The following is a 23,464-nucleotide window of genomic DNA, read 5'->3' as shown; positions in this document are numbered from 1 at the left end:
GTATCTGGATTCGAATCAACGGCGTCAGTTTGCGGTTGTGTCTGCGGTGACTCGAAAAAGCAACCACGTGAACGGGCGCTGCTACGCTAAGGCTACCACCATCTCGCACCCACAGTGCCGGATTAAGCTAGTGCGGGGCCTGTAGCACATGTCATAAAGGGGCCCTAAGTTAAAACATTTTTTTTAACACATTTTAACTTGCATGATAAAGCAATTGCATTTTTTCATTTGCTATACGGCCAGATAATACGACAAATCGCTAACCTTAAACACCCAGTCGTTCATAAAAGTTGAAGGCGGTATAGTACTGTAGTAATAGAGCAAGTGCAGAATCACTGAACCGGAATTGGTAGCTTGCAAGCATTTAGCGCGGGGCCCTTGAAAGTGCGGGGCCCATAGCTACGACATTTGTAGTAGCTACTTTAGCTACGACATATGTAGTAGCTACTTTAGCTACGACATTTGTAGTAGCTACTTTAGCTACGACATTTGTAGTAGCTACTTTAGCTACGACATTTGTAGTAGCTACTTTAGCTACGGCATTTGTAGTAGCTACTTTAGCTACGGCATTTGTAGTAGCTACTTTAGCTACGACATTTGTAGTAGCTACTTTAGCTACGACATATGTAGTAGCTACTTTAGCTACGACATTTGTAGTAGCTACTTTAGCTACGACATTTGTAGTAGCTACTTTAGCTACGACATTTGTAGTAGCTACTTTAGCTACGGCATTTGTAGTAGCTACTTTAGCTACGGCATTTGTAGTAGCTACTTTAGCTACGACATTTGTAGTAGCTACTTTAGCTACGACATTTGTAGTAGCTACTTTAGCTACGACATTTGTAGTAGCTACTTTAGCTACGACATTTGTAGTAGCTACTTTAGCTACGACATATGTAGTAGCTACTTTAGCTACGACATTTGTAGTAGCTACTTTAGCTACGACATTTGTAGTAGCTACTTTAGCTACGACATTTGTAGTAGCTACTTTAGCTACGACATATGTAGTAGCTACTTTAGCTACTAGGATCATCCGGCACTGACCCCCTCCACCACTACCCCCCCATACCGCCACCACCACCACCACACCCCCACCAAATACAGACGCGAGCCGCGCCCTCTCTCCGCGTGTGGCGAGCACGCTCGGGGCGCACCTGCCGCTCTCCACCAGCAGCTCCATCTCTTGCACCCGGCGGCACAGCTCGGAGGCGGGCGGGAAGCTCTTGCCCACCTTGAGGAAGAGCGCTGCCACCTTGTTGCTGCGTAGGAAGCCGGCGGCGCGGCGCCGCAGTCCGTGCAGCAGGCACGACTCCACGGACGCTTTGCGAGCGACGCACGTGGTGGGGGGGGAGTGGGGGGTGGGAGTGGGGGGGGGAGTGGGGGGGAGCGGGGGGGTGGGAGTGGGGGGGGAGTGGGGGGGTGGGAGTGGGGGGGGAGGGTGGGAGTGGGGGGTGGGAGTGGGGGGTGGGAGGTGGTAGTGAGGAGGAGTGGGGGTGCGTGTGGGGGGGGAGGGGGGTGGGGGGTGCGAGTCGGGGGGACAGGGAGCGTGAGTGACGCAGGGCGGCACACGCGGGGCAGGCGCGTGCGTGCGTACGGGGAATGGGACACGGGGGAGGGGGGGGCAAGTGGCGATTGTGGAGGATATGCGGGACGACGTGGCGGTGGTAGTGGTGGTGGGGATGGTGGTGGTGACAGTGGTGGTGGTGGTTGTGGTGTTACTAGTGGTGGTGGGGACGGTGGTGGTGGTGGGGTAGTGGTGGTGGTGGCGGTGGTGGTGGTTGTGGTGTTGGTAGTGGTGGTGGGGACGGTGGTGGTGGTGGGGTGGTGGTGGTAGTGGCGGTGGTGGTGGTTGTGGTGTTGGTAGTGGTGGTGGGGGCCTCACAGACCGCATGGAAGATGAGCAGCCGGCAGACAGCTGATTTCGGAGTTGTTCAAATTCAGCACAAGCGAATTAACATTTTAAATGGGGTTGGTGTTTGTTTGCTTTTTTTCTCTCCCTTTTCACAGAAGTTGAATATGTTTGATCAAATTGCTGTGAAGATCAGGTGGCTTTGGGGGTGGGGAGGGTGGCAGTGCCGGATTAAGCTAGTGCGGGGCCTGTAACATCTATTATAAATGGGCCCTAAATAAAAGAAAAACCGTAAATATTAAAACACACGATTTTTAACTTGCACAGTAAAGTAATTGTATTTTTTCAATTGCTTTACAGCCAGATAATACGACAAATCGCTAACCTTAAACACCCATCGTTCATACAAGTTGAAGGCAGTATAGTACTATAGTAATAGAGCAAGTGCAGAATCACTGAATCGGAATTGATAGCGTGAAAGCATTTTAGCGCGGAGCCCTTGAAAGTGCGGAGCCCGTAGCTACTACACATGTAGAGGTGCTAACTACTCACTGTTCAGTAACCTGCATTGCCACTAGGTATCAAAGGGGCAGTGCAGCGTTACCTCTGTGTGAATAACGGTTGGGGTCAGACGAGGTGAAGCGGATCACAGCTACACTGTGGTAAGAACCAATCAGACAGTTCCACGTGGAAATGTGGGATTGGTTAGACCTGGCCACAAACGGGTATAAGAAGGGTGAGCGCGCAGAGCGCGGGGAGTTCTCTCCCTACACGAAGACCGAAGCCCGGGCTGAAGACAGACAGGACCCTGGACCCAGCCTTCCAGCCCTTCTGAGGGCTAAGGCTCGGCGTATCCAGTGGTCAAGACCCACCGGGCCAGCGGTGGGTCAGATAGCCTCCCCTAGGTCCAAGCCGGAGGACTCTAAGATAGCGGTATACTCGAGAGTAAGTCCCGCCAAGATAGGAGGCTGTACCTCCTTAGGTTAGCAAGAGACCTGTGTGTAGGTCCCGCTAAGTCCAGAGGCTGTACCTTCTTAGGGTATCGGGTGAGGGGACCGTATACCTCTCCGTGTGTTAAGGACTATGCAAGAGAAGTATTACAATAAGCAGAGTGTGCCTCATAAGGAGTGTATTCGTCATTATAAACACCACACATATGAGGCTACTACATATGTAGCTACTTTTGCTACTAGGATCATTCGGAACTTGGGGGTTTGTGACCGATGTTGAGAGCACCAAGCCGGCACCAATGTAATGAGACTCCCCCCGGGTTTGTCCCTTGCCACTGGGGGCTGTTCGTCTCTCGGCCCGTTCGCTGAACGACCGCCCAAAACAAAACAACCCACGCCCGTCTTCATCAAATGCGCCTTTCGTTCATTCAATTACCGCGTGCGTATTCCCGCTTTGATATAATTGAACATCGCGGTGTTGATTGATGTGACAAACGTGATTTTCAGGGAGGACGGAAGGTGTGGATGAAGAGGTCTATCCAAGTGACTTCAGACCTGATGCTTTCGTGTGACATCATGTTCGAGGGCTGTTTTCCAAAAAAAACAAGGAGGTACAATGCTCACTGCAAGGGCTTCCTACGGACATTTCTGTAATCTCAGGACAAAACACCAATAGCGCAATGGGAAGATAATGTGGGCGAGGAAAACGTTTTACATTTCAACAACAACAAAAAAACGCAATATAATAATCCGATATTGCAGACCACTGGCTGTGTGCTAAGTGCCTGAGACTTGTTGGGAATTACGTTGCATGGTGGTAAGACTGCAGGCGTCTTGAGTTCATCGACTCTCGCCAGTTGCTCTCGGTGTGATTAAATTTGGCCTCCACGAGGCCTATACTCCGCTGCGTGCAATGACAACTGCTCAGTCAGGTGCTGTGACCGACTCGAGCACAGTCCGCCGAATGAAAGTTGCCGAGATCACAATTAGCGCGCGCCCGCCCGCCCGCCCGCGCACACAACGGTGAGCGATATTGATTTCAGTTGCTCACAATTTGAGCAAAACCTGAATTGCATTCCAAAGCACAAGACTGGAGTGCACATCTTCGCAGCGACACGTTCTATGCACCGGCCTTAAAAATTACCGTGTGACCACGGCGAATTTCGGGGGGCTCAAAAAAGCTAGATACCAGCTCATCTGTCACCTGGGGGGGGGGGGGAGTATTCTACTGGCCCTGCCAGCGGGGATGCTCTTAGCGGGGAGCGATAGCGTGCGGCCAGGGGGTTTTGCATGACACGGGACGGATGCGTGGCGTCGCGTGACAATCGGCACGTGGTGCGTTATTTAAAACAAGGCTGTAGCACGGCGAGGTTTGGCAAGTTCAGTGCCACGTCGATACAGATGGCACGGCGGTGACTGCACCAGCTTGGGCGGAGCGGCGTAGCATGGTGCGGAGATCTCGGTACGACCGGTCATGCAGCCGCGGTTATTGGTGGGCACGGTGACACGCCACGGATCGCGTCTCCTGGCACAAGCCAGCCGGTGCACGCAAATGAATTGTGAGTTCGCGTAATTCTCTCCAGTGAATGCACCGCTAAGTTCTAACCCGCTAACACACACACACACACCTCTCTCTCTCTCACCATTGATCCCATTAACTCACGTGATGCGATCGAACATGCACATTGTTGGTGGTTCACTGGTTAGAGCACTGCCATATGAACGCGGCGACCCGAGTTCGAAACCTGGTCGCACCTAACGTCAGCGCCGAGTGATATCTGAAATGGTGTAGCCCTCCGACCCACGCCCCCTTGCACATAGGTCAGCGTGGTGAAGTATGGTTAAACAAGCCCCATTAGTGGCATTGCGTGGGAAGATTTGACTCATTGTCAACATTTCTCTGTAGCGAGACTGGAGAGTTCTACACGAGTGTGGATAATAATAATTAAACTCTTTTTTTATTTATCCAATAATGCTACATTGTGCCCAAGGTCTTTTTTTATCCCAAGAAGGTCCTGCATTGGTTTGTTTTTAAAAATATGTTTTTAACCAATTCATGACGAGTGTTTATTATACACGTGGGATGACACCGGATCACCCGGTAGAAAATCCACACGCACAAGGAGGCGATATCATATCCCCGAACAAATGGAAACGAACAGAGATTAGTCCACAATGCTGTACCGCATTCTCCTGTAAAACCGGGATATATCACCTCCTCGCCCACGGGAAAAGAGTTTCACAACATTTTGCATGCTCCACCAACCCTCGCCTTCAGAGTGCTGGATCACAGGCACACGCTACTCCACGATAATAAGTCAATCGCAGAGATTCTTTAAGCAGCTCGTCAACGTCTCGTTCAGTGGACTGGGCGATGCACTGCTCTGTCGGAGTTCTGAGTGGGGTTCATCATCCAATGACACGAGGACGACAGCGCTTTCAGGATAAAAACTCGGGGGAAATGACGAAAGGAATATTTGAATCGACAGCAAGGTTCAATAAGAACACGGATGGAGGGTTTCCCACAATCGCGAAGAATGAACACCCTTCCCCCGCGAGACATCCTGGCCAGGCAGACAGCTCGGATAAGGTGTTGGTCCCCACTCTTCACCTCATCACGTTCTTAGCCATCGAACCTTTTTGGCTAGCCATCGAACAAAGATGGTCACTGCATCGCGCGCTTTCAGATGCGCTTCTACGGCCGTCTGGAACGCACTTGTGATATTAGGAAGCCACTGGCAGTGGTGCACTTTTAAATCTAGTTTGAAAACTAATTTCTTTAGAACTGTTTTGTTTGCGTGTTCGTTTCTTGTCCTTCCCCCCGCGCCTCCGATTAGCACGGTTGGCTACGTACGGTGCGAAAGTTCAACATACACACATTGCTGGGTGGACAGATGTGGGAAGATCGAACACGGGCAGTACGGAGGAATGGTAAACGTGGTGGATTGCGACCTCTGGATTGCAAATTCCAGTGCGCAAACCATCCCACCATATAGCAGCATCAGGTTTTCCATAACAGGAAACATCCGTAAAAGTTGTCTTTTTTTTAAACGCAAATTGAGACTCGGCCATGCCAACTTCTGCACCACAGCGCCTGTTTTGGGTTTGTGTAATTAAATCCACCCACAGATTGGACCTTTCACCAAAAATTTACAATTCTGCAATTTCCGATGCCCCCCCCCCGGCCCCTGCATGAGTAACAGAGAGAGAGAGAGAGAAAACTGTCGCCAGACAGAAAATGTCACATCCCCATAATCGCACAGAGTCGGGTCAAACCACCACCGGCGTTTAATGAGACGGGGGTTCTGATGCGCTGCCGTTTCCTAGCAACCGAACATTGCATACAAAATGCAACCAGGTCGGATACCCAGCACTGCAAGAAGTACCAGCGTAATAATGATGATGGTGGTGATAATGAAAACGGCACAAAATGTAATAGCCGGATTTCAAATGAATAACTTTTTTAATGTCAAAGCTCTTAAACTTCGTCATCACATTATCCCGTCATAAATTGCACTCGATCGTCAGGGTTTCATTTTGTGGGCATCCCCCCGTGGCCTGAGCTTGGCTCTGTTTCACCCCAGCGCAGTATTCGAGACAGTCTGGTCCCTTCACCTGATGAAGGCCGCTTGTGTTGTGGCCGAAACGTCGTGATTTTTGTTGTTTTATTTTTTTACCTACGTGACTTTACCGAATAGAACCAAAGAACACTGATCTTCTCTTTCAAGTTAATCTCATTTAGGGATGTCATGTTCCACTTCCAATCAGGTGCTATGCCTCCACAGTCTTATCGGAGAAATGTTGGGATTCGAACCGGCAAAACCCATGCACGCTCCCACCTCGAAAATAATTGTGCCCGACACTACGCAATCAAGCCGCACTGTTGACCGCACCACAATTGCCAAACTTTTCACAAAGCATTTGTGGTTACGTGGGGGGAGGGGAGGGGGAGTGCTGTAATGCATCAGCACTCGAACCTGAAACCACCAGATGCAGCTTTGTCATTTCCTTGCCTCGTGATGTAATAATGGTGCTGGAATTGAGTGCGATCGCCAAACGCCCTCTCACTCAATCTCTCTGTCTCTCTGTCCAACGTTGGCTGGCTATTTGTGTTGTGTCAACGCAGTCGCAGCCCAAGTGCCGCAACCGGTGCCCCCCCCCCCCGCTCAATCATCCGCGGCGATGGCAGAGCGAGCTGGAAGCTGCAATTTCAGGAGCGATGTTCTTGAACTCCTCGCTCGCGGTCAAATTCTAACCCTTTCCGTCGTAATAAAAAACGAAAATCGCGCGGTGCGGCGAGAGGTTTCAGACCGCCTGATCATCGAGAGCATCTACCTCAAATCCTGCGAGCAGAGATCAAGGCTTCGTGACGAGATCAAGCCAGACGTGGTGGCGCGCGGCCGCAATTCCAGAAACTCCGAGGTGGGGGGTTGGTGGCACGCGCGGACATCACGCGGGCGAGACGCTCACCCTGCAGGGCAGTGAGGTGCCTTTAGGAGGCCAGAGGTCACATCGATTGCAGCCCTATCTGTGCATGCGATTTCTCTGGATACTCTGATATATATCGTACGGTATATCGTAGTACTATCGCTGTATTTGTGCCCACCATTGTATGAACGTGAAGCCCAGAGGAGGCAGACAAAGTCACTGCTTTGCTTCTGACGTCTGGCAAGTTGGTCCATGAAACATTTACCTGAGAACTGTAGCGTGCACTACATACTGTACAATCGTATGACATTAACTCCTAAGACAAGGGGGTACTGCACTGACAAGACCGCTTTGCTGTGTGTGTCTGAGATGCTCGCACTGGAGCTATATGGAATCAACAGGTTCATGAATATTTAATGTCAAGCATCCCTTGTGAGCAACCCTTGCTTCAGGTCCACACGAAGCCACTAGAAATATATTTCAGAAACCCACGCAGTCGCAGAGCCTTCTGACAACGTCAACTAATAAACAAGGATACGGTTTTGTTTTTGTTTTAAACAGAGTTCAACAACTTACACGCGCAGTCACGCACACAGCACACAGACTGGCACGATTAAAGTGAGGACACGAAAAATGTCACGTGTCGGTACGGTGTCACAATGCCGGGAATGATTCTCGTCTATCTTCTGGATGTATAACAAAGAAGTTTAAATCGGGCATCTGGGGTTTGCGCTGGAGGATGGCGCTGAGAGATGACGTTGGAGAAAACGGAGGCAGTGTCGTGCAGCCTAACGTGTGCAATGTATTTATATTTATTTAAAAAAAACCGCCCAACTTTATCCTGGTCGTGCCATCAGCAACTCTCCACGTTGGAGAAGAGTCACGTTGCTCTACACAGCAGGGGGCAGCACTTTACCACGCGCCAATGGTAGAACTTTACCACGCACCAGTGGTAGAACTTTACCACGCACCAGTGGTAGAACTTTACCACGCACCAGTGGTAGAACTTTACCACGCGCCAGTGGTAGAACTTTACCACGCACCAGTGGTAGAACTTTACCACGCGCCAGTGGTAGAACTTTACCACGCGCCAGTGACAGAACTTTACCACGTTTACCACACACCAGTGGTAGAACTTTACCACGCGCCAGTGACAGAACTTTACCACGCGCCGGTGACAGAACATTCCCGGCCACATGGCAACAGCATCTGTGGTGAGTGACACCCGAACCGGACCTGTGGCTTACCCATTCACCAAACCGCACTCACTGGCGTGGTGAAGTATGGTCAAACAACCCCCTAAACCTGTCCTGAAGGGAGGCCTTCACCCTGACAGTGGGTTGACAAAGAGCTGTACATTCTTATGATATATCTGTATGACTATGTATGTAAGTGCATGACTTAGTCTGCATCCAAGCATTTTCCTGCCCAGGGCCACCCCATACAGTAAATCCATCTGTCCGCATCATTGTTTTTTGCCTGTGGCCACCCACCTGAACCGCAATTCGGCACTAAGTGGCGGTGACGTAACCACGACGCTTGTGCCAGGCTATGTGCACCTTGACGCCACGTGAAGTGTCGAACGCCCGCTGGCAGGAGGTCACGGGGCAGACGCAGGTGCCACGGGTCGACTGAGATGACTGGCTGATGCACCACCTGTGCCCACTACCGTGCCAACGTGCTGTGCTTTAGCTACCCGGCGCTCCGTTGTTGTGAGTGTCGCTCCTCCCCCCTCCGTTGTTGTTGAAGGGCGACTGCTTCCAACTGCCCAGTAGCGGTCTTCACGAGCCTCCTCCACAGCGGCCGATCTTGACACCGCTGGTACCAGTCATCGGCAAGTCCACTAAGCTCCACGTCCTCCTGTACCACATCACTCCATCTCTTCTCTAGCCCGTGCTGCGCCCGTTTAGCCCCCTCGATCCGGCCGAAAAGCTGTTTAGGCATGCGATGGCTGGGCATGTGGGCTACATGACCCAGCCAACGCAGCCTTGCCTGCTGGAGGAGCTCACTGATGGGACTTTGTCCAGATCTTTCAAGGATATGTGAGCTCCTCACACAATCCAACCTGGTTAAACCCAATATGGATCGTAGGGAGGCCAGACTAAATGTTTATAACCGGCGAAGATGTTCCATTAGGGGGGTCCACGTTTCACAAGCGTGGAGAAGGGAGGGAATGACTGTGGCCGAGAAGACCTGAAGCTTCGTGCGGGGCGACAGACCAGATAGCTTTCACACAGCGTTACGCAACCGATGAAAAGATAATGCCGCTTGACTGATTTGGAGTGAGACTTCTGCTGTCAAACCGGAGCCGGTCATGAACACACTGCCCAGGTATGGGAAACTCTCCACTCTCTCCACAACTGCCCTATCACCAATTTGGTGATGTGGGGGTGGAGTGTCCGATGGTACAAAATACCCAGGCAGGTGCTTCATTTTGGTGGGGCTGATGGTAAGTCCCCACCTATTAGTGGCAAGCTCCAGGTTCAGCAGCAGCGCCTCCAACCCCTCCTATGAGTGAGCAGCAATTACCAGATCATCCGCATACGTAACATGTGTAATGGGTTCGATTGAGGCGCACACTCAACTTGGAGGCAACACTATTTATTAACGCATAACACCAACGTGAACGCTATACATAAGGTGGTGGCCACTGTTTCTAATCTCACTAACACTCGGGGAACACTGCGCAGCGTGACCCAGGGCAGGTGACGGCTGCCTGGTCACGAACGACGATCGGAGACTTGAAGACTTCTCATGGCGTCTTCATCACAGCCCCCAGCTCCCCTTTCACATCCCGCTTATAACCCCTCCGGCGTGGCCGGCTCCGCCCCAGGCCACGCCCCCCTTCTCGATCCTTCGGGAAGGTCCGGGCCCCCAACCACGTGACCTCTGAGCTTCCCCCTGGGGCCCCTGCCCCCCCTTTATCCAGTCACGTGTCCTGTTGGGTTCACGCTGAGTGCCACGGCCTGACGCGACCCCCGTGACACCCGCCTACAGCCCCCATTCCGAGCCGACATGATAGTGACGTCATATGTTTCTACGCTCGTACAGTCCCAACATAGTAGTGACGTCATATGTCACTACACATGGTTGAGCAATAGGGAGCCATCCCTTGGCCGCACCCGGGCATCGATCAGCCTCCCATTGTATCTGTACCAGATGGAAATTCCTCCGGTACAGCTATTGAAGGCTTCACGGACTAAGTGGTCGAAATAGATGTTAAATAATGTGGGAGCCAGAGGACATCCCTGTCGCACCCCAAAGTGAACAGGGAATGGCTCTGACTCCTGGTCATGTAGTTCTACCCGAGCCTGCTCACCATCATGAAGGTCCTTAATATTCGTGGGTCAGGGACTCCGAAAGCACGAAGAACAACCCAGAGCCCAGGGCTACTGATGGTATCATCGGCCTTGACCAGGTTACTAAAGCAGAGATGTAGATCTTGTTGGAATTTCCTACACCTCTGCTATAGCAGACGAAGAGAAAATATGGCATCTGTGCAGGACCGCCCTTCCCTGAAACCGCATTGGGGCTCCACAAGCCTCTCCTCAGCGTGCCTGTAAAGGCAATGTTGAATAATCCTTGCTAAGACATTTCCCAGCACACTGTGGAGTGAGATGCCCCTGCAGTTGTTACAGTCTGTGCGGTCCCCCCTCTTAAAGAAGGGGACCACCAGTGCATCCTTCCAATTCTGCGGAATCCATCCAGTGGTCCAGACTGTTGTTATGATGGCCAGGAGGCGTCATAGACGCCTGTCGCCCCGGGGCCTCGGGTACAAGCTTAATACGTTTTTTACATCGTAGTTTAGTGATAGTTAATTGAAGGTGGAGGGGTTACCAGCCCCTCGCACCCGTCCAGAGCCCCCATTTAACCGCTGTGGTGGTTACAAACGCCATGAAGGGAAAGGCCAGTCTAAATTAGCCCTTCCCCCACGGCACTGCCCACTACAGCGTTGCCGTCCGGCACCACGAGGAGGTAGGGGGTTGTGTTTGCCAGACCAACACCCCCTGAGCCACCCCCCCATCCATGCAGAGCACGGACAAATTAATCACGAGCGAATTACGGGTTGGGTGTGTGCACGCCGCCACACGGCTATAATTACCAGAGACCCGAGCCAACGGGAGGCTGGCAGCCAGCGCAGCGCAAATCATTGTCCGCCTCTGCATTTATGGCCACCAAGTCGGCGGTGATTTAAGCCGCCGTCTGCGCCACAGACGATTTCTCCTCCCGCTCTTCATATCTTCTTCTTCTTCCTCTTCTTCTTCTTTTTCTTCACCCGGCCAATGCGAGCCCGTCAACAAGGGGCCCTCATACGAGAGTTGATGGTGTGGCTCGTTTGAAACAAACCCAAAATGTTGGGCCCCCATTGGTGTTCGTTGAAATTGCCACGCTTCCTCTTTTTACAACCGAGGCGAGGCTTTGCGAAGCCGGGCCTCGTTGTTGCGTCTATGCCCGCGTGGTGGTTTGCAAGAGTTTGGGTGTTTTTTTTTCTCTCTGATCCTTGCCACCACACGAATGTTATCCACACTTGGCAGTATTTAAGCGTTGATATCAGTTCGTCTGAGTTTTATTAAAATTTGTTTATATCGTCTGGCCCTCATCCAGCAGTGGATTGACTAAAGGGCATTGATTTTGGTCCCAGCGTTGTCATGACACGTACATTCGTTTTTAAGATGTTATTCGTTTCTATTCCCTTAGTTAAGACCCGATGGACCACCCCATTGTTACCCAGTTAAAGCCTGGTTAAGTAATGGATGGGAGACTGGGGATGCCAGGTGTTGTAGGGTTGACCTGTGAAGTGTCCAGAAGATGACAGTATAGATATGGATTCTTGAATCTATCTGTGCAGAGGTTTGAGATATATCCACATGCGTGAGTGGGTTTTCTCCAGGTCCACTGGTTTCCCCCCACAATCCAAAACAACAAGCAAAATAAAGTTGTGAGAGTTCACACTCTTTGGTTCTGTCGGTAAAGTCACATAGGTATAAAATAAATCACGACGTTTTGATCGCAACACAAGCGACCGTCATCAGGTGGAACAGATACAACAGGACTGCTGACTTATTTGGTTCTTTCAGTAAAGTCACGTAGAATGAGAATAAAATAATAAAATAAAACAATTAAATTCTCACGACGTTTCGGCCACAACACAAGTGGCCTTCTTCAGGTGAAAGGAACAACCTGTCGGGACGACAGGTTCTCACGACGTTTCGGCCACTTGTTTTGTGGCCGAAACGTCGTGAGAATTTTATTGTTTTATTTTATTATTTTATTCTCATTCTACGTTACTTTACCGAAAGAACCAAAGAAGATGAATCCTTGCAGTCACGAAAGCTTTAAATAGGACTGCTGACATTCGAAAGAACCAAAGAGTATGGATTCCTGCAGTCACGAAAGCTTCAAATCAAGATTGTGAGAGCTCGTTATGAAGTTACTTCTGTAAATTTGGTTGTAACCAATTCTTAGATTACAGAGAAGAACAACAGACACAGCTAAGTAGTCTGAAATGACTCATAAGCTCGATGCTATCAACAATTACATCCTCATCTTCTAAAGAACAGATAAGAAAACACATTTTTTTGGTTGTGTCTAGCGCATCACTACAAGTGCTGAGATGTCACGTTCCAGGCCTGTGCTCTATTTCAGGTTGTTTACCTCTCCCCCGACTTAGCAGTCAACTGCTTTTTTCTGCCTGTGCTCAATTTCCTCTCCACGACACCTGGCACAGCAACATGTGCGGACACTGACAGAGCAATACGAGCGTGTTGTAGTTCATATAAAAGCATTACGCCATGTCCAGTGGGTAATAACAACAAAACGGGCAGGCTTTCTGCTTCGTCGCCAAATCAAAGTTTTAAAAAATAAAACGACGATTCATTCCATCAACCAATGGGCCCCCTGAACCGAGTTGAAACAAAGCAAACCAGGGACCGGTTTGTGACTTATTTAATGTCAAGAACAATGCGCAACGGTACTCGGTGGGACCAGATGCACCCCATTTTAGTGTTCTATAATCATCAGCAGGAGCCGATAAAAGTCCCCCAGCCAGCACGAGCCGCGAAGCTCCACGGAGTTGGGTTCCCGAAGCTCCCCGGTGCCGGGTTCCCCTCCCACTCCATCCGGCCGCCGTGGGCCTCCCTCGCCTCCGTGGGCTGGAGAGGGGAGCCGTCCAAACATTAAAAAAAAATAGTTTGCAACAACTTCTAATGCAGGTGTAAAAAAAACACTTCGACGACGAACGTTGACTTGTGTCTTTCTTTCTTTATATCTGTGTCGGCTGAGCAGCTCCACGCTCCTCCATTCTTCGGATATTAACCGTTCCGTTCTTCTCTGCGCGGTGTGCGTTGACTCCGTCCCGCGCACGGCTCGCTCGCGCTCCCCGCTCCTGCCCGCCGCTGGCCGGCGGCGTGCAGGGAGGCAACCCTCGGACCGCCACGTGTCCGGAGGTGCGAGACGCGGTCCCGCTTCCAGACTTCCCACACTGACCCCGAGCCTCTTTCCTGCTTCCCCTTATATCCCTCTCACGCGGAGCCACGCCCCGCCTCTAGCCACGCCCCTTCTAGAACCTTCCCGATGGTTCCTGGCGAGCACCCTTGAGCTCCGCCCCTGAACTTCCGCCCAGATGATCCCAACTTAACTTGATTGGCTTATGGCTGATACAGCGGTGCCTATGCAGCCGGTCGGCGACCGTCGGCGTAGTCTCTTATTACACAGGCATGGGCGAGGCGATGCTATGTCACGTCAAGATGTCACATTGTTATTTTTACAACAACACAGCCCAGGAGTTGAACTAAGCGAGGGGACGTCATTATTCTAGTCAGGACAAGTTGAGTTATCACTTTGCTACCGGTGTTAGTCAAGGCGGGGAATCGAACTCAGGTCAGGGGGGGGGGAGGGGGGGGTTCAGGGCACAGCGAGCCACGCACGGTGACCGCCCCTCTCCTGCCTGTGTAAGAATGCATTGCTGTGACGTACAGAGACGATGCCTTCCCAGCTCAAAGTCTGCTCAATGCCTCAACGTCCGTCGACTGTGAGACTGCCCACCACCACCAGCAACAACAACAACAACAACAAAAACAGCGACAAATGGAAAAAAATGTCTACACCACATTCAAAGAGGCGCGCTAATTTTGCGATGCAATGTATTCCCGGAATCAATACCCATGCTCGGTGATCAATCACGCGGTCATTTTTTTGGTAACGAAGAACATCAATTCTGTTGGGTATCGAGCGCTCCACGCTGGTTAACGCATTCGCGGGAATAATGCGAAGTAGCATAACCGCATTAGAATTGAGTGTCACGCTCAAAAAAAATTACTTAAATATCGGATATCCTTCCAACAGGGGCTGCTCTATGTAAGGTCCGCTACAACTTGATAACAAAGTGCACTTCGCCTGTTGCAGATATTTTCCTTTAATCACTCCGGTATATTCACATAATCTAATGAATTCAACTGAAGTGATTTCTCGGTGACCAATCCACTTGTTTGCATGTAGGTGACCCGAGGACCGTGCGAGTCACATCCAGTGGTCCAGACTGTTGTTATGATATCATGTAGGGCAGTCTGTGCACAAAGATAAAGATCCCCCGTGTAGCCCGTAACAGACTGTAGGGGCAAGTGCTGTTAGCGAGCACCTATGAAGGCCGGAACGGTACACGAGGGGGTGGGTGGTCAGCACCACGCCCGACCGCCTTTGTCTCCCCAGTGGCGATGTTTACACACCGCACCAGGTACTTATTTAAGGCTAAGTCGACCTAGGGGAGGCCCAAGAAAGTTCAGATAATCGTCACTGGTGTTGGCCGTGAGCAGGAATCGAACCCGGGTCGCCAGGTACATAGCGCAGCGCGCTAACCGCTACACAGAGACACACACAGAGACACACACAGAGAGACACACACAGAGACATACACACAGAGACACACACAGAGACACACACAGAGACACACAGAGACACACACAGAGACATACACACAGAGACACACACACAGAGACACACACAGAGACACACACACAGAGACATACACACAGAGACACACACACAGAGACACAACAACAACAACAACAACCGCCATTCGCCACTAAGTGGCGGTGACGTCACCACGACGCTTGTGCCAGGCTATGTGCACCCTGAGGCCACGTGAAGTGTCGAACGCCCGCTGGCAGGAGGTCACGGGGCAGACCCAGGTGTCACGGGTCGACTGACTGAGATAACCGGCTGATGCACCACCTGTGCCCCCTACTGTGCCAACCTACTGTGCTTTAGCCACCCGGCGCTCCGCTCGTTGTTGTGAGCGTCGCTCCTCCGCCCTCCGTTGTTGTTTGAGGGCGACTACCTCCAACTGCCCAGTAGCATCCTTCACGAGCCTCCTCCACAGAGGCCGATCTTGACACCGCTGGTACCAGTCATCGGCAAGTCCACTCAGCTCCACGTCCTCCTGTACCACATCACTCCATCTCTTCTCTAGCCCGTGCCGCGCCCGCTTAGCCCCCTCAATCCGGCCAAACAAACGCTGTTTCGGCATGCGGTGGCTGGGCATGCGGGCTACATGACCCAGCCATCGCAGCCTTGCCTGCCGGAGGAGCTCACCGATGGGACCCTGCCCAGATCTTTCAAGGATTTGTGAGCTCCTCACACAATCCAGTCTGGTTAAACCCAGGATGGATCGTAGGCAGGCCAGCCTAAATGTTTCTAACCGGCGAAGATGTTCCATTAGGGGGGTCCACGTTTCGCAAGCGTAGAGAAGGGAGGGAATGACCGTGGCCGAGAAGACCTGAAGCTTAGTGCGGAGCGACAGACCAGGTAGCTTCCACACAGCGTTACGCAACCGATGAAAAGATATTGCCGCTCTACTGATTCGGAGTGAGACCTCTGCTGTTAAACTGTATGTTTAACATACAGAGACACACACAGAGACACACACAGAGACAAACAGAGACACACACAGAGACATACACACAGAGACACACACACAGAGACACACGCACAGAGACACACACACAGAGACACACACACGCACAGTGCCAATGACAAATATGAACTCCGGTGGTAGCCGGAGTGAGGATGCCCAGGTGAAGTTGTGACCGAGCTGTGACAACGCTCGTGTAGGAAACGCCACGCTCCTCCAGATGGCATCACAATCGAGTAAAGACCCTGGGCCCGAATAACGGGATTCCCCCCTCCTCCCTGGTGGCGTTGAGCCTACAAATCTACGATCAATCAAATATCTTCAGCCACATCGGGCCCCGCATTGGGAGAGGCACCGCCAATGCGAAGCACCGTCTGACTGGAGGCTCTCCTCCACAAAAGCTGCCTCCCCCCCCCCACCGCAAGTCTCTGCGGCTACATCATTTAGAACGTCTCTCTCTCTCGCTCTCATCCCTTGACAATTTCACCCTGAACACGACGCTTGGGTCTCTCTTTACGCCTCTCCGGGTCAAATGAAAGTGGCCGAGGAGGCGACGTGACGGGCCAAGCGGTTGGGCGATGAGACAATTGAAGTGAGCCCGTTGTGCTGTGGGCGACTCGAGGCTTTCCTTGCACCATCGTCTCGCTCAACGTCCCCGCCCGCCCGGCTCTCTCTCTCACCACTCCTCACCGTCCCCCCCCCCCACACAATCAACGTCTCCGCCCTCCCCCCCCCTTTTCCCCTTCTTTGCCCCCTTCGCACTGCAACAAACTTCCCCTCCCCACACGAAGCGAGAAGCCCCCCTCTCCCTGTAGAGTTTGCGCTCATGCCTCATGACCCCCCCCTCGTCTCCCTTGCCCCAATCCTTCCCTCCATCCCTAGGCATCACCCCCGTTATCCCGGTGCCCACTAACCGCCCTCCCTATACCCCATTCACCGTATATATCACTTCTAGTTACCCTCATTGTAGCATTCATAACTCATGTAAAGTGCCTTGGATAAAATCGCTATAGAACTCTAAGATAAGCGGGGGGTTTTAAAAAAAATTTCAGAGTAAGCGATGGTCCAATGAGCAGTTGCTTACGAAGCATCTCGGATATGAATGTCAGCTTGCCACCAGCGATTTAAAATAAAAACCTACAAAACATTCTCACGCGCAGAACACTCGTCTCGCCGCGTCTCCTTGGAGCAACTTTGCGGGCACCATTCGGCGCTTGCGCGAAGTAAAAACCTCTCACTCTCTCTCTGCACAACTGGCAGAGAGAGAGAGTGAGAGAGTGAGAGGGGGGGGATATGTCGGGGTTTTTTACAGTTACGTAATACGAACCCATTTCAGCAAATCGGGACTGACATGTAGTCATTTCTGGCTCATGGCTTCGAGTGGAACACGTCTCGCGGGCTCCTGTGCGCAGTAGGCGGGGTCATTGCTACTCGGCTCGTCCCGCGAGGCGCTCCCGCCCGCGATGCTCCCGCGGCCGATTGGCTCCAAGCTTCTCGAAGCTTCCTCGGCAAGTGGTGGAGAGAGCGAGCGAGCGAGCGAACGGCGTCGACGTCGGGATCGCTTTTCCGAAGGAAGCTGCCGGAGTGGGGCCGGGGGCGTGGGGTGGCACATCAAGCGTCGGGAAACGCGTGGGCCCCAGCCAGAGAAACACATCAGAGAGACTCAGCCCCCCCCCCTACACACACACACACACCCCGATAAGCACGGATGGCTACGTACGGTACGAAAGACGTTCAATATACATACATACAGCCCATCCTGGGTCGTTAGCACGGGTAACAACTTTTTTTTAGAAAGTCAGCAGCGGTCAATCCCATACTCGCCCTCGTCATGCGAATGTGGAATTCCCACCTCTGGTTCAGGGCCAGCGACGGCGATGGGCGTTTCACCCCCCCCATCCCCTCCCCACGCACATTTGAGTTGGGAGAGACTTTGAGAAAGATGGTACAGTTGCGTGGAAACGAGCATCACCCTAGCAGCAGTATGAACCTCTCACGATTAAGCCACTATAATATATTAACTGTTTAAATGTTTTTTTTCACAGCTGCTGCTGCTCCTGCCTATGATAGACACTTGAAAGGGTTTTGTTTGCCCTTTTGAGTTTAATGACGGAAACGCCACAATCTGTTACAGCCAGCCGAGGTGCGTGCGAACACATTCTCCCTGGTGACTTGCCGTATTTATCATTCTCACCGTGTATCGATTCCCCTATTTTTCACAGCCTATCACATCTGCCCGGCGCACACCGATTCACCTCGTGACTTCTTACCTCCTCCTCCTCCTTACAACCGTAGTTGTAGAGACGGCACGACGCGGAGACGCGCAACGGAGGAGGTTTCAAATGAGGACGTGAAGAGCCACTGGACACGCGGGCTAGGGCTGAACGATTTGGGGAAAATATAAAATTGCGATATTTCTGACAGATATTGCGATTTGATTTGCGATTAAACATTTTTTTTAAGTCAAGCTTCAGTTTAACATTCACCGTGTAATAGATTTAAAACATGTGATGGAGCATTACCACATGATACCATCAAAATATGAACTGCTCTATATATTCTAATGCAAGGATGAGAACTTGAAAAAACATATGATTTGCTTCCAAGATGTATTTCTTGAAATAGAACAATCAAAATAGAACAATTGTTAAGTTAAATAAATAAAGTTATAATAAAAAAAATTAAACAATTCCAATAAGAAAGTTGTAGGATTTAATTTTTTCATTTAAAGCTTTCGTGACTGCAGGGATTCATATTCTTGGTTCTTTCGGTAAAGTCACATAGAAGGGAAACAAGAAAAATATAAAACAATAAAATTCTCACGACGTTTCGACTGCAACACAAGCAATCATCGTCAGGTGTTGTTTTGCAGTCGAAACGTCGTGAGAATTTATTGTTTTATATTTTCATTATTTTATTGTTTCCCTTCTACGTGACTTTACCGAAAGAACCAAGAATATAAAAAATTGTAGGACTTTTCAAATCGCAAAAAATCGCAGCCTTTGCGACTTACTGATCGCATTGTTTCAAATTTCGATTTAAAATCGATTAATCTGGGTGGCTACTGCCTTGCCACGGCCCCTGTCGGTCACGGGGTGGCGGCTGCTGCAGCAGCAGCAGCAGGAGGCACAAGATGCGTCGCCACCCCATCATTTGTCGAGCCCTGCCTAGGCACTGTTGCATCTGCTGATGGCCGTGGCTAATGCCCTGTTCCCCGAGATCCTCGCTGCACAACACGAAGGCATTGTATTTCAATTTAAAGCTTTCGTGACTGCAAGGATTCATCTTCTTTGGTTCTTTCGGTAAAGTCACGTAGAATGAGAATAAAATAATAAATTAATAAAATAAAATAACACAATAAAATTCTCACGACGTTTCGGCCACAACACAAGTGGCCTTCTTCAGGTGAAAGGAACAGACCTGTCGGAACAACAGAGCTTCATTGAAAGGAACAGACCTGCCGGGACGACAGAGCTGCATTGTGTTGTGGCCGAAACGTCGTGAGAATTTTATTGTGTTATTTTATTAATTTATTACTTATTCTCATTCTACGTGACTTTACCGAAAGAACCAAAGAAGACGAAGGCATTGATCACATGGTGGGTGGGCAGACGGGAGTGGGTGGTGCCAGCCAGTGGTGGTGGTGGCACGCAGCAGCCGAACTGTGCCTGAGATGTCACCTGCCACGCACCCCACCTACTCCCACAGCCCCACGAGCTCCACCATCTCAACACTGCCCCCACGCACCAAAGTAATTTTACCTCTGTGGAATTAAAAGTGTTTGCTTAGCTCCCACTCGCTAACAGAGTTTTAAGCACCGAGCCAATCAATGCGGCTACATAATCAGACGTCCCAGGGTATTTGGAGATACAGTAATGCACGGTAGCTGTATAATTCAGAAGAATTCGTTTTGCAGCCTGATGGCGTATTTACATTATTAATCTGTTTACCGTCTGGGCTTAAATCAAACAGCGGGAGTGTCTGCCGGAACACTTTGCTCTCTTTGGTACATTCATCGCCTCGACGGTAGATTCTGTGTGGTCGCTGCCACTGATTAGCAAAATAAACACAGTTCGCGAGCAACGATGAAGGCCGACACGGCACACGAGGGGGTGGGTGGCCAGCACCACGCTCCGCCGCCTTTGTCTCCCCAGTGGCGACGTTTACACTCCGCAGCAGGTACTCATTTGAGGCTGAGTAGATCTAGAGGAGGCCCAGCAGCGGTTCAGATAATCTTCACTGGTGTTGGACGCAAGCAGGGATCGAACTCGGGAGACGGCTCATCAGACAAACACACGCACGCCACAGGAGGTGATGGATGTAGCTGATGTCTTCACGAACAAGCTCCCTTGTCACGAGCCTCCTCCGTGATTTGCTTCACAACTGACTTGTGAGTCGGCGCCGATGCCAGCATTGGGGCCACTGTGCCAGCCCATGCGTTCTAACGGGGATTGATTTTTTTTTTAAAAAAGGGACCACTTTTTGGAAAGCAAAGTCGTCGAATAGAAAAAACTGGCACCTACTGTGGCATCTGGGGCTTCCACCGCTGCCTCAGGCCTGCCAATGAAGTTGAATACAGATACAGTAGATCATCGATTATAGACAGATAATCGATTATCAAGGGAGAGAGGGGGTGCCAGATTTCCAGCAACGCCGGATAATTGCTACATCGTCATGCATTAAAAGAGCTTATTTTTTGCACATTCTTGTATGCCATGTTTTAGGTGGTATGTTTTTTGCGTGTTTTTTTATTAGTTTACTGCAATGAAATTGGCAATAATAAATATACAAACAGAGAAAAATACCCGACTATATATAAAAAAAAGTTACTATATTTTACGTGGCCGTACTTTTCACGCCAATCTCGAAAACTCATCGTGAGGGTGATGGAAATGCGTGCAGTATTTTAATTAAGTTGCATGCGGTGTGCCAATGTACTGTCTGTAATATTTGACACTGAAATCAAGCGTGGCTATCACGCACACGGTGCCCATAGCCGGACTGGTGACAGAATTTGGAGCGATTGTGTTTGAAGCAGCCGGATGTCGAAATAAACTCTTATTAGTGAGCGATTTCTAATGGGGGGCAGCGTATCGGTCTTATTCGGTACCCATTCACAACTTTGTCACGCAATTAACGTGCCGGCAAAAATAAATGCCCACGAGTCTTCCGATGATTGGAAACGTAGATGAAGATGGTAATGGCGAGTCATTACTTTTTTTGACCTTGGGAGCGAGATATCATTGCCGTTTCTCCATGTCAAAAAGTTTTTGTATTTTATTTTACTGAATAGTGTTTTTTTTTAAGTCAGTGTAGGTATCCGTGCTACATGCACAGTATGTGTATGTGCATACAGAGCATGACATCACATTTTTTTTCCTCCTCTATGGAAAGTGATCAAATAGACTGTTAATTTGGTTTCTATTTTCGTGCAAAAAGCTCTTTAATGTTGACAGTGATTCAAATAATAATATAATCCTGTAGGGATAAATCAACACTTACGTCTTTGCACGTGAAACTTTATAAATAGCGTTTATATTTACACGCACAGCGGTGTATATATAGTATACGTCTATAATTATCAGTTTATAAAGAAGTAACATTCCCTTGTGCGGTTGCTTAATAATTGGATGCATTTAAAAATCGCCTAACCGATAATTACCGCGGCAATGCGTTGGTTGATGCGAGCCTCTAGGGTCTGGGGCATGGCTTCATCCGAGTGGCAAAGGGGCTCACGCGATGTGCAATCCCCCTTCTCGGTTTGTGCTGTCACCATCCTGGAATCTCACAAAGATCCGCGGAAAGAACGCTGGTGAACAGAGCGGAACAATGTCGACGTCCAGAGTAGACGCCTCAATCGAAAACCAAACACCGCACCTCCTGGCTTTGCCATTTCCTCGAAGGCACTGGGTGGCATAACCATCAAGCGCATCAGAAAATCAACAGGCCGATGTGCGCACATCTCCTGCATGTGTGGAAAAATGAAAGACACGCGCCACATCAGTGCGACTGTGGCCAATATACTCCGCATCTATGGACCGTATCGTAAACCACCGTAGTCTGCGCTCCTTCAACGGAGGAGGAGGAGGAGCAAATCCACACGAACTCTCTCTTGAAGCCCTCTTGTGTCTAGTAGACGCAGACACAGGCATTTAGCTCCTGAAACATTATTGCCCATTCGCGATGATAGAAGAAAAAAACTGCTTCCTCTGAGTCAGTCCCATTTCCTCAAACGAATGTTTACGGTGGAGCACAACGTGCTGCTGATGACCGTCAGAGCAGACGACGGAGCGGGAATCGAACATTACGAGCCAGCACCTGGACGTGCACTCCACTGAGGACTCTCTCTCACCGTGGCCATACGGAGTTAAAGTTCCTTTCCTAGAAATAGGCGTTGCTGGGAGGGTCGATCGGTTGGGGTCAGAGTTCAACGTTGGCCAGCAGAAAGCCTGGTGCGCGTCAGCCGAGCTGTTAATTGTCTCAAAATACGTACGTGAAGAGTGTAATAAATTAACGGATTGCGTATGGAAATCGTTATTCATATGAATTATTTTTAGGATAATCTCTTGAAAATGCTTATTACATTTTTATTTAAAGCATCCGTGACTTTCAGGGATTCATATTCTTGGTTCTTTCGGTAAAGTCACGTAGAAGGGAAACAATACAATTATTAAAATATAAAACAATATATTTGTATTATTTTATTGTTTCCCTTCTACGTGACTTTACAAATATATTGTTTTATATTTTTATTATTTTATTGTTTCCCTTCTACGTGACTTTACCGAAAGAACCAATAATAAAATGCTTATTATGTTTGACAAACAATTTGAAGCGAAGGCAGTGTGTTTTTGTCCCATTCACGAGGGCTGAATACATAAACTATGTACATCCACGCTCAATGATTTTACCGACCTTAATTATCTTTGTAAATCCACTGCTGGATGAAGGTAGATTGTGGGGGGGTTGCTTGTTTGACGATGCTTCACCACAGTTCAAATATCACTTGCCACTCATTGTATCTACAGCTGGGAATGGAATTCAGGTGGCCGGATTTATAGCACAGTGCGCTAATCACTGCACCACCGCAATCAAAGTCTATTTGGGTTTTCATTTGATATTGATTGATTCCAATTCCTAGAAGTAAAACGTTTTGGTTTGATTGACATGCACCAATCGCTCTTTGCAAGCAAAATATAACATGCGTACCTCTCGAATGTGAATATAGAGTCCTAGTGCAGTGACCTTGGGAGTAGTTCTGTGAAGTCATCTTTCAGGGCACATTCTCTCACACAAAGTGGTTCACTGCCAGCTGTGGAATTTCCAAGT

At 49.9% G+C, this 23,464-nt stretch overlaps 1 protein-coding gene across 1 annotated transcript in view; it reads right to left on the bottom strand.

Moving 5' to 3' along the window:
• The window catches only part of LOC116950310 (small G protein signaling modulator 2-like), a 171,520-nt gene that overhangs the window by 62,249 nt on the left and 85,807 nt on the right, over window positions 1–23,464 (bottom strand). The window contains exon 3 of the mRNA XM_076072471.1: window positions 1,155–1,320. Coding sequence (XP_075928586.1) covers window positions 1,155–1,320 — 166 coding nt within the window. The remainder of the gene's footprint in view (window positions 1–1,154; window positions 1,321–23,464) is intronic.

The sequence above is a fragment of the Petromyzon marinus genome, chromosome 38 (assembly GCF_048934315.1).
Source record: "Petromyzon marinus isolate PM22_M1 ecotype Great Lakes invasive population chromosome 38, UKy_Petmar_22M1.pri1.0, whole genome shotgun sequence".
Classification (NCBI taxonomy): Eukaryota; Metazoa; Chordata; class Hyperoartia; order Petromyzontiformes; family Petromyzontidae; genus Petromyzon; species Petromyzon marinus.
The sequence above is the reverse complement of the archived record's forward strand: the minus strand, read 5'-3'. Positions and strand labels throughout refer to the sequence as shown.